The sequence below is a fragment of the Hypomesus transpacificus genome, chromosome 8 (assembly GCF_021917145.1).
Source record: "Hypomesus transpacificus isolate Combined female chromosome 8, fHypTra1, whole genome shotgun sequence".
Lineage (NCBI taxonomy): Eukaryota > Metazoa > Chordata > Actinopteri > Osmeriformes > Osmeridae > Hypomesus > Hypomesus transpacificus.
In genome coordinates, this window is record NC_061067.1 from 7111177 (window position 1) to 7123334 (window position 12158).

The 12158-nt window shown below is 50.3% G+C and overlaps 1 protein-coding gene across 1 annotated transcript in view; it reads right to left on the bottom strand.

Annotated features, from left to right (window-relative positions):
• Positions 1-12158, bottom strand: part of drosha (drosha ribonuclease III) — a 64012-nt gene that overhangs the window by 30871 nt on the left and 20983 nt on the right. The window contains 5 exon segments of the mRNA XM_047023386.1: positions 4465-4567; positions 6521-6620; positions 8998-9057; positions 9524-9584; positions 9762-9900. Coding sequence (XP_046879342.1) covers positions 4465-4567; positions 6521-6620; positions 8998-9057; positions 9524-9584; positions 9762-9900 — 463 coding nt within the window.

The window sequence follows — 12158 nt, forward strand, 5'->3', positions numbered from 1 at the left end:
TTCATTCTAGTTCTGACAGGGAGGCTGTCTGTCCGCAGAGGGAAAAAAGGGAAGGGGGAAAAAAGAGACGAGAGAGAGTGCAAGAGAATGGCCCCCAGCAGTTCAGTCAATCTCGCAAAAACACGTCGCCGTCATTAGACGAAGCATGCTCGCCAGGCTTCCAGAAGCATGCTCGCCAGGCTTCCAGAAGCATGCTCGCCAGGCTTCCAGAAGCATGCTCGCCAGGCTTCCAGAAGCATGCTCTCCAGGCTTCCAGAAGCATGCTCTCCAGGCTTCCAGAAGCATGCTCGCCAGGCTTCCAGAAGCATGCTCGCCAGGCTTCGCAGTCGACAGAAGCCTGACCAGCTAGCCGTCAGAGTTATAGTGTGTACAGCTCCCAGTGCAGACCCCAGATACCTCAGTCAGTGGTAAAAATAAACACGTGTCGACTCAACTGGCCAACTCAGTGGAACTTGCTGGGTCCAGTGTTGGCCCAGATACACCTCTCTGGTAGTCCAGAGCTGGCCCTTTGCTAGTCCAGAGCTGGCCCTCGGGTAGTCCAGAGCTGGCCCTCTGGTAGTCCAGAGCTGGCCCCTCTGGTAGTCCAGAGCTGGCCCCTCTGGTAGTCCAGAGCTGGCCCCTCTGGTAGTCCAGAGCTGGCCCCTCTGGTAGTCCAGAGCTGGCCCCTCTGGTAGTCCAGAGCTGGCCCCTCTGGTAGTCCAGAGCTGGCCCCTCTGGTAGTCCAGAGCTGGCCCCTCTGGTAGTCCAGAGCTGGCCCCTCTGGTAGTCCAGAGCTGGCCCCTCTGGTAGTCCAGAGCTGGCCCCTCTGGTAGTCCAGAGCTGGCCCCTCTGGTAGTCCAGAGCTGGCCCTCTGGTAGTCCAGAGCTGGCCCTCTGCTAGTCCAGAGCTGGCCCTTTCATTATGCTTGAGACAAAACATGGCACAAAGTAAATAATTCAAATAGCCTTTCAAATATGAATCTGGCCCAGATTCGAATGGGTGAGTCAGTGAGTCAAAAACAGACTGCATGGCCAATCACATTGTACTGCTAATGGCCTGGCACTGTGAAGAAAGCATGTTAAGTGTTATCATTAGGGTAGAGTTTTCAACAATACGCAAGGCTTTCCAGCGAATGAGAGTTTAAAAAAAAAAAGGGGTCCAGGCAAAATCTGACAGTCGCATTAATAATCCCAAATGAATAATTCAAAAACGCTCAGGCTCTAATCCATCACGTAGCATGGCACGGAGCTCACAGTAGGAAATGGCCAACGCAGATGTTAAATGGTGAAATAAACGGTAAACTGTGGGATGTGAAAGGAATACCGCCATGGCACAAGAGCTCCCTGATTGCTTCCACTATCAAATCATCTCATTGTACACAAAGAGCAGGGTTTGGAGGAGAAGAAAAGAACAAGCGGGAGAAAAGTAAAAGAGAATTCAAACAAAAGGTCAATTTTTTTGTGTCTTTTTTGGTTGTTGTCGCCCCCCCCCCCCCCTTCTCCCAGCAGCAATCAAAAGGAGCAGCACTTGCTCTGTGAATACACCGGCTGCATTGTGTGTACGGATCTGATGTACAGTGAGTTGGAGAGAGATAATCCTTCTGTCTTCTTCTCCCTCCATTCTCTACGCTTTCACTATGAAGAGCTTAGGAGGAGCCCTCACCAAAATGCCCCATCTGTGTACTGCTGGCAGGCACAGTGCACCCCACATATCAACTGTACAAGAACATGAGGACCATCAAACAGAGTGGGGGCCCTTTCTTGTCAATTCTCTCCTCTTTTTTTGGAGCAGTTCAATAGAGAGGGGAAGCGGGGTGGCTTAGTGTAAGAGAGACTAGGGGGTAGAAGAAGAAGAGGGTTAAATGAAGAAGAGCGGAGTGTGGGAGGGAGGGAATGTGGGAGGAAGGGAGGGGAGGATGGTAGGAGCAGGCCAAGGGGAGAAAGCTGTTTTAAAAGATGGAGGTGAGGTGAGAGAGGGATAAAGAGATGAAGAAGAAGAATGTAAAGGCGACCAGGGCCAAAAGAGCCCAAATGAGAATGGCCCGCTCTGGCAAGAAGTTAATGACGAGCGGATCAGAAAAGCTAGATTTCCATTCAACACTTTGAATAATTCAGGGTTGTGGGGCGTCCATTTGCATTGCAGATGCCTTCGCTTGTGTCTCGCACTTTTCCTCTCTCCCGCCGCCTTCTATCTCGCTCTCGCTCCATTTATCCCATGCTCTCCCTCTCTCCTTTTCTCTCCCTCTCTTCCGCCGGTGCCATAGAGCGGCCCTGCATCAGGGTGAGGAGATACACACTTTCTCTGTTCGTCAGACGGAGGAGGAGGCTCCGTCCATGCAAAGTAGGGGATTATCTTCCATTTCCAACACGGCGAGGGGTTCAACGGTCACCGCGGTGCGTAAACAAAAAGCGGGAGGTCACAATACATGCCAACAGACCCTTTTCGGTTATCTCCTCCAGCTTTCAAAAACACATCTGCCTTTCAAGATTGCCACCTTCTTTTTTTTTTTTTTTTTTCTAAAGCAGTTGCCGGAAGAGAGAATCAGCATTCTCTGAACAGAGAGGTGCAGGTAGAGATCAGAGCAGAGTTGAAATAAGACGTCTGGAACATTTTATGACAACTCTGAAAAGGGAGGAAAAAGCTTTTCTCTGTCGGATGTCACCGCGTGTGTGCCAGAGATGTTGGAGAATCTATAAGGCCTTTTGCGATGATGTCTGTTTTAGGGAAAGATATGTGTGTGTGTGTGTCTGTGTAGAAAATGACAGGCGACATGCCTCCCCATCCCATCAGCAGTCTTCTTGAGAGAGTGAAAGCTCTAAAAGGGGAGAGCAGGAGGGAGAGGAGAGGGAGAGAGCAGGATGGAGAGAGGAGGAGGGAGAGAGGAGAGGGGGGAACAAGAGTGAAAATTTTACAGGATGACGCCTCATCTGCAAGACGTGCCTTTCACCTCCGAACACCCAAACTATACATCACACTGGGAACGGGTGCGATGGAGGAAAGAGGGGGAGGAAGAGAGATGGAGAGGAAGAAAGAGAGAGAAACAGGAGACGCAGAGTGAGATAAACCGAAGAGAGGAGGGGGGGGGGGGGGGGGGGGTGCAGACAGTAAGACAAGGAGGTCTTAAAGGAGCGCTCCGAGCCAAAAAACTGAAATGACAAACGTGTCAGAGGAGAAGTGAAACATCAAGACAAGCAATTTCAACGTAAGCGGTTTTCGCGTGCTCGAATGTCTGTATGTGTGTGTGTCTGTGTGTTGGTGGGGGGCCTATTTTGAGCTACTGATCCAAAACCGTTGCTTGGGGGGGGGGAGGCTGTCAGTTTTCACACACTCCTTTTTGTAGCACCACGCCTGTTTATTCACTTTTGTTCTGAAATTGAAATCCTCGAGATGGACTGGAAAGAGACTGGGGAGAGAGAGCGAGAGAGAGAGCGAGAGAGAGAGAGAGCGAGAGAGAGACAGACAGCGAGGCGGAAGTGAGGAGGAGGAGGGGGGGGGGGGGGGTTTAACGAGAGATGAGAGAAGGGTACAGGGTACGAGTCGTCTGGTGGCAGTTGCCTTGCTCGGTTGCGCCCGGTGATGAGGCGGCGACAGCCACGGGACAGAATAGATTAGGATGCCGTCTCTGACGATAATGAACCGGTAACAAGTACGAGGCCCCAGGACCCAGCGGGGGGGCCCCGACCATGCCAGTCAGCACTTTCTCACTGTTCTGTCTCTTTTCCACCTCTGTATACTTTTTTTTTTTTTTTTTTTAAGAAAAAGAGAGAGGGATAGCAAACTGTTCAAAGCCACCCCACTCTTCTCCATCTCCCATCAGGGGAGTGAAGGAGCGTCGGAATTGGTTCAATCAAGATGGTGATAAGACGGAGAAAGCTGCAGACTCTGCAGCTGTACAGGGCCACGGCTTAGCTTAGCGCTACCCATGGGGCCTGGGAGAGAGAGCGATGGAGACCGTGCCTGCAGAGAGATTAGAGTGTGTGTGTGTGTGTGTGGGTGGGTGTGTTTGTTGCCAGGGCATGGGGTCCTAATCACTGCACAGGCTCCAATGTACTCAAGCAAACACCAAGTGAGATGAATGGATAGAGAGAGAGAGAGAGAGAGAGAGAGAGAGAGAGAGAGAGAGAGAGAGAGAGAGAGAGAGAGAGAGAGAGAGAGAGAGAATGTGTGTGGGGGGGGGGGGGGGCAGAGAGAGAGAGGTGCTCCAGGGACTAGCTGTCCAGCCAGAGGTCACAGCACATCTCTAGAGATCAATAAAGCTGCTTAATGTGTCGCGTCCCTAATGGGAGTTGCACTGAGGCTATTTACACAGTTAAACACACACACACACACACACTGACCTGAATACAACTCAGTATTCAAAGCACATGTAGGTCACTTAGGGAAGTGTAGCACAATTGGCACAATTACACAGAACACAGTGACCAATACGATCCCCCCCAGGCTAGCACGGCACATTCCTGTCGTCCCCAATGAGGGGGGTCTCACCTATGAGGGCCTCGAAGCAGTTGGCCATGGCGTGGCGCAGGTCCGACTCCCTGCACAGGTCCGGCCCGTGGGCGTACAGCATGAAGCGATCCAGCTCCAGCTTCTGTGGACGTCAAGCACAACAGCCAGTAAGAGAGCGGGCCGTGGCACCGCCGGGCCCTCACACACACCGAGAGAGGGGGACTGAAACGGGATCTTGAGGAGATCATCTCGTTTCAGATCCGACTGAACAAATCGTCTTGGGTTAAGGGATTAGCATTCATCTTCGAGTGAACCGGTCTGAGAGGAACAAGTGCCAACCCAGACAGACACGCACACAGACACACACACACAGACAGACAGACACACACACAGACAGACACACACACACACACAGACAGACACATACACAGACACACACACACACACAGACAGCCACACACACACACAGACAGACACACACACAGACAGACAGACAGACAGACAGACAGACAGACACACACACAGACACGCACACAGACAGACACGCACACAGACAGACACGCACACAGACAGACACGCACACAGACAGACAGACACACACACAGACAGACACGCACACAGACAGACACACACACAGACAGACACGCACACAGACAGACACACACACAGACAGACACGCACACAGACAGACACACACACACACACAGAGACAGACACACACACAGACAGACACACACACAGACAGACACACACACAGACAGACACACACACACTCAGACAGACACACACACAGACAGACACAGACACACACAGACACGCACACAGACAGACACACACACACACACACACACAGACAGCCACAGTGTCCAGTGACAGTGGGCCAGCCCGACAGCTCTGTCCAGAGAACGGGCAGAGAGGCTCAGAGCTCATGGGGGGCCAGTGTGCCGTACAGCTGCTCCACTCTGCAAGCTGTCACCACAAGCTGGATCCGGCTACACACACACACACACACACACTTTTACCCACATGCACACACAGATGTACAACTTTCACACACATACCTGCAAACACACAGTGTTTGCACACGCCGACCCCCACAGGGGCAGTTGGGAGTCTGAGATAATCCCATATAAAACTATTGTATTGGATCACAGCAACCTACCTTCATTCCGTCTGGGAAGACAGATCAAAACACCTCTCCCTCTCACTGTGAAACAACCCTGGACGTTTGCACCCTACTTAGGCCACTACATCAAGAAATATGCTGCACGTTCAATTCAGCACAAACTACACTTGGTGGTGACCCATGACCCTGTAGGTTTAGAGGATGTGGGATCATCCTGTCTGTTTGTGCAGTCCTTCTAGGATGTTCTGCGGACACTTGGAGGCACCGCACCGAGCATTTGTAGTTAGAGTGGTAGAAACAGTCAATCCTCGGCTCATAGAATAACATCAGAGTGCCAACTCATTCGAGTCTGACATTGCAGGGTGGTAGTCTCCCACCCTCTACTGCACACACATTATAGGCACTGTATCGCTACAGGGAACTCGTTCAACTTCTAAAGTCTACCGAGTGAAGTAGCGGCTTGCGCCGGCAATGTTTTTTTCTCTCTGTCTAGATAATTGCGAGCCCTCTTCAGCAGACACACGTACGAGGTGAGCCACAGCAGGCAACGTGGCAAGCAGGCACACCCAACCCCGTTCCCTTTCCACGAGCAGCATAGGGGAAAATGGAAATAACGAAACAAGCGCAAACTCTTGGCTAACGTGGTACGTGCACAGTGGCATCTGTCTGTTTCGCGGCTGATTATTGGAGTGGGGGTTGTGGACTCACACCAGTGTGGAGGGGAGGGGAAGCTTGAAGGGAAGCTTGGTGTATGCTTAAGTCAAATCTACCCCTCCACACACCTTGAAACAACAACCTTTTAACTCCAATTACAAACCTGAAGAGGATAAAGAAGGAGGGATGAAGGGGGGTGAGGGGATTTCTGGTGCCCTCACAGAAAAGCTATGAAAGGCTAAAGAGACCAGAAGACACAGGCCTGTTTTCCAGGTTCTTTCTTCAGATCTGATAGCATATGGGAGGGTGTCTCACCTTAGCTAGCATGGCGAGGTGCTGGTTCTGGACGATGGCTGTTCGGTAGGTGGCCAGGCCGCCCTCCTCAAGACTGGGAAACAGGTAGTATAGGTGGACACTGGGGATACAAACAGGCTGGATTAAAAATGGCCACCCATGGAAGGACAAAGACAGGAAGAATATCGTGATGCAGCCCAAAACTCTAATATGGGACACTTTTGTCCCAAGTTCTTTTAATATTTCACAATATAATACTAATGATGATGATGGTAATAATAATAATTATATGTTGCAGCTATAATGCTAAGCACCTTACACACAGCAAAACTATTAGGTACGCTTTTTTTGTTGTTACTTAATTACCATCCAAGACAGAAGTCATAAATATATTATCGTGATTTTGCTCTCCATCTGTCCAAATCCAAAATGGCCGTCCGTAGTTGGAGTAAGCACAATGGGAAACACCTCATTTCAAGTGGCTGTCTGTGGTCCAGTGATCGCACAGCTGTGTCGTGGGCAACTGGCTTCCAATTCATTACAACGCATCTCAGCCTCCCAAAAGCTCCAGCGTGTCATTTGATTTTCATATCAAAACCAGCCATTTATTTTAGCAATTTGTAATCAATGCCAAGTGTGATAGCAGGTGGTGTTCATTTTCTTTATTATTTTGTTCCCAACTAGCACAAAAAGTCAATTTGTCAAAGCACCGCTAACTTACCTCCTTAACAACACATTCTGAATAAATACATACTATTCATCATAATGAAGATAATTTGTCTTGGCACATCTGTAGTTCAGACAAAATGGCGTGTCAGAGACGAGATGGCATGCAACGGAGACTGCACACCCTCTGGATTTGTGAATTTGTCACAGAGCAACCATGGAAATCTTTTTTTTGTGTCCGACAAACAAACTCGAATGCCCCCAATAGATCGAGGCCGATGGAGTATTATTTCAATACACTGGGTTTCATGTTTGTGTGAATCCTTCTCATTGTCAGCCTGTCAATTTGGAATGTGTGGGGGCGAGGCGACCTCGTGTGAACAGTGGAGGGAGTAGGCGAGAGATGGCCAAGGCTGAGTACGGAGTGAGGTGTGAAAGAGAGAGAACAAGAGAGAGAGAGAAGAAAAATCTCAAGTCCTTGGCCAGTGTGTTCCATAATGTCCTAACGTAGAGAGCTATGTGGGGGTGGGGGGGTGGCTACAAACCGTTTCTCAAATGGCTTCGCCCCTCGTACAAAACGTGGAGCGCGTCTTGAAAAGGTTGAAAAAAAACGGCCATGCAGATGTCATCTCACAATGCAGCACGGAGCAGTCTTCAGCTGGCTTTGCTCTTTTCCTTCTCCTCTATCTTTCCCTATTCTCCATTCATTCTACCTCTTACCCAGCTTGTTCAGTTCCACTAACATGTTCTTCTGCGTCGCCCTCTGGACAGAGCGGGGGGCCTAGTGGATGCTTCCTCGACAGAGATTGGCTGTACCTGAGAAATGGACGGTGGGGTGGGGGGAGGAGGGGCTGAATAATTCACGGCCGCAGAGTTGGGAAGGAAGGAGCACTGGTCCCCTGTCGAGGGCAAACATATCCGAGGCAAGGCGAGCGGAGGAAGCACACTGCCCCGGGTCTGGAGAAACCACTCCTAAACGCCTTGCTTCTCTCTGCCCTCCTGTTGTCCCTCTCTACCGCCCCCCCCCCCCCTTCCTTTCCTGCCCGGTGGAGATGGAAAGGAATATAGTTTTATTCCAGCTGTTTTTCCTCAACCCCTGTTAGAGTCTCGTTCTCCATATCAACCCTGTATGTATATACAGAGTTGTATATTCATACAGTATGAATACTGCCAAAGGAAATGGGTAGCAAGCACACCCAAACAGGACTATGACAGAGGAGAGGGGGGGGGGAAACAACACAAAGGATCTCTCCCACCAGAAGACAATATGTTTCATTAGAGACTGGGAAGAGGAGGGAGGGAGGGGATGTCCTGAGAATGCATGTGTGTGTATTTATACATACACACACACTGTGTCTGTTGTTGGCCACAGGCAATTTTTCTCTTCTTTCATAAGAGGAGTAGGAGGGTACCAGTGCAAGCGTGCACATGTGTGTGTGTGTGTGTGTGTGTCTGTGTGTGTGTGAGTGAAAGAGAGAGTAATAATAGCTGAACGTAATTAGCGCTGTGCCAAGCTAAGTGGTGGGCCAGGCTGCCCCCTCTCACCTGGGAGTCAATAATACAGTCAGCAACCCAGACAGCTAATTGCACAGTTGTCATGGAGAATTTCAGCCCTTTTAAAAGGTACGTTTGAGCTGGCTCGAGTTTTGGGTGAGGTGTGGTAGGATGGGGGGGTGGATGTCTACATCCCGATCCAATTGCGTGGCAAATCGCAGCATCGTGAATGAGGCGGGGTGGGGGTTGGCGGGGTGAGAGATGAGAAAGTGTTGTGGTCGGGTTTAATTAGCGCTGGTTTCTGTCAGGAGGTGTTCACCCGCCCACCGCAAACTCACCTGGTGAGGAACTCAACGACGGCGTCGCCTAGGAACTCCAGCCTCTCGTTGTGATTGATCCTGGAGACGGGGGAGAGGGGAGGGGGTTAACCTCTCTAAGTACAGCAGACACGGATATGTGCATAGAAACACACACACAAGAATCTCAGGTTCTCCATCTTTCTCACTCACACACATCTCAGGTTTTCTAACTTTCTCACTCACACACACAAATAAGCATCTTAGGTTCTCCATTTTTCTCACTCACATCTCAGGTTCTCCATCTTTCTCATTCACACACACATCTCAGGTTCTCTATCTTTCTCACTCACTCACACACACACACACACAAATAAGCATCTTAGGTTCTCCATCTTTCTCACACACACACAAACAGCATTTTCATTTCCCAGACACGCCGTCCCAGACAGGCCGTCCCAGACACGCCGTCCCAGACACGCCGTCCCAGACACGCCGTCCCAGACTCGCCGTCCCAGACACGCCGTCCCAGACACGCCGTCCCAGACACGCTGTCCACGTGACCCACCTAGAGGGGGAGGGGTCTTCCTGGCCCAGCCGGGACATGATGTTGATCAGAGTGTTGATTCCTGGCCGACAGTAGACAGGGTGGAGGTCGTTACGGACACGACAAACAATTGTGAAGTGATTGTGGAGTGATTGATGATGGGTGCTTCAATGCATGTTGACCCATATCCCTCTCTCGTTCTACGCTCTCAGGTTAAACACGCGGATCAAAGCAGGCAGACCAACACGGGTGTACCCACCCTTCTTTCTCATGTACATGTGGTGGACCTTCCTGTCGCCGTACTTGGGCTGGCGGATGCCACAGTTGGACAGGGAGTTGCGGGCGTGGTCTGGGTTCATGCCAAAGTTGAGGTGGTGGCTGGGATGGGTCATGGCCAGCTGAGAGAGAAAGAGAGAGAGAGACAGCGAGAGAGAGAGAGACAGAGACAGCGAGAGAGAGAGACAGAGAGAGAGAGAGAGAGAGAGAGGGCCTTGTTTACTAACAGGATTGCGCCCATTTCAGGCGTGAAATAGCAGGTAAAGACAAAACACCTTATTTACAAAGGCAGCGCACTTGAGCAAAAACGCAGATTACCGCTGCTGAAAGGGAAAGTGGGTTTGTAATATTTCTAGCTCCTGTTCGCTGAACTTTTTTCTTTTCTTTTCCTGGAATCACCCATGTAACATGCAGCCGATTTTTCACATCTTTTAACGGCGCGCTAATTAACACTAAAGGGCGCCGATTGTCCGACGAGGATCTGGTTTGCAAAATACCACGCAAAATGCGGTAATACACCGTCCGCTATTTTCCGGTTGGGCAAAGGCGCAGATTAAGCTGCGGTCATAATGTTAGTAAATGAGGCCCAGAGTGCTTAAACAGAACAAAAACACCAGCTATGTGGCCAAATGATTCCGAATGTGGATATTTGCCTTTAACTCCTGTCAGAACAGCCACAGCATACAAGTAGACTTTAGAATGAGCACTTCAGAGAGCCCAGAGAAGATTAGCAAGTTTGTCTCAGAGCGCTTTGCTTTCCCCCCCCCCCCCGTATTTTGACAAAATGGCCTCCCCTCAAAAAAGTTGTTTTTGAACCAAACTGGGCTGGCTTAGGAAGAAGCAGAGCTACTGCTCAGTAGGACATGTCAAGCCTTTATCAATCTTACATTAACAGAAGGTTCTCAGCCAAAAAAAAAAAAGATATATCAAATCCTCTCTCCGCTGGGCTTGGGTTCAGAAATGCTTGTCTTCCTGCAGCTCAACTTCAAATCAATTTCAAGCTCCAATGAGATATATGTAAAATGTTAACAGAAAGGTTTCAATATTTATCATCACCACAAATGCCTTGCGGGGTTTGTAGCGTCGAAAGGGGAAACTCATTTAAAGGCAAATAAAGAGGACAGAAGCCTTGTTGTTGCTAATAGGTTCAGCATTTCGCCTCTGTTGGTTCCAAAACCAGCACTCTTGGCATCTTGAGGGCCCCTTAAAAAGATGGTCCTGAGCATGCTGCAGTGACGTGAGGCTGTTCAACACAAGGAAGAGAATGTCTCAGCTGAAGCTAGGGAGCTTAAGGAGCGGATTGGCTCTTTGTAACCTTAGCCGTCAATATTGTGAGTGCGTGAAGTATGAGGGATTTGGACTTAATGATCAATCTTCTGCTGCTCTGCTCAACAGCCTCTGGCTGTGTGCGTGTATATATATATATATATATATATATACACACACACACACACACATGTGTGTGTGTGGATATATACGAGTGTGTGTGTTAACCACAGTAAACATGATCACAGAATTAAGAATTAAGACACAGCTGTGTGTCTCATTTGAGTTGCTGCAGTGTATTTCATATTTCCGCTGGGGGTGAAGGGGGGGGGGTCCTGGAGAGCTTCACCATCAAATCTGAGAGATCAAAACACTTGGTGTGTTCGGCTGTCAAGTCCTCGCCCTTTGATGACCACTCCATTTCAAAACTGACTTTTCTTAAAAACGCAAACCGACACGGATTCGGCCGCACACAGAGGCAGACGCGCACAGAGGCAGACGCGCACAGAGGCAGACGCGCACAGAGGCAGACGCGCACAGAGGCAGACGCGCACAGAGGCAGACGCGCACAGAGGCAGACGCGCACAGAGGCAGACGCGCACAGAGGCAGACGCGCACAGAGGCAGGATCATAGACGGAGCACTGCAGTGGTACAGCTGAATTATTGAGCCCCACTGGGCCATCTCCGGTTCTGTCAGCATGGGTCAAAGAAGGAGGGGATGGAGGGATAAAAGGAGGGGTGGTGAGGGGATAAAGGGATAGGAGGTGGGGTGGTGAGGGGGTAAAGGGATAGGAGGTGGGGTGGTGAGGGGATGGTTAAGGAGGTTTGGTGAGGTGATAAAGGGTTAGGAGGTGGGGTGGTGAGGGGGTAAAGGGATAGGAGGAGGGGTGGTGAGAGGATGGAAGGGGGTGGAGGGGATGGTTGAGACGGCGGGGTTGAGGTGCTGCTGCCTCCAAGGTTTGGCTCTCGGTGGACGGACAGACGCTGGCAGACGTTCAGAAGGGCTGGGAAACAGTTTGGAGGAGACGCGCATGGAGTTGCGTTTGGTTTGAATGGCAGGCGTCTCTTTTGGAACTGTTCCCTTGGTGTCCATGGCTTGGGAGAGCTGAAATA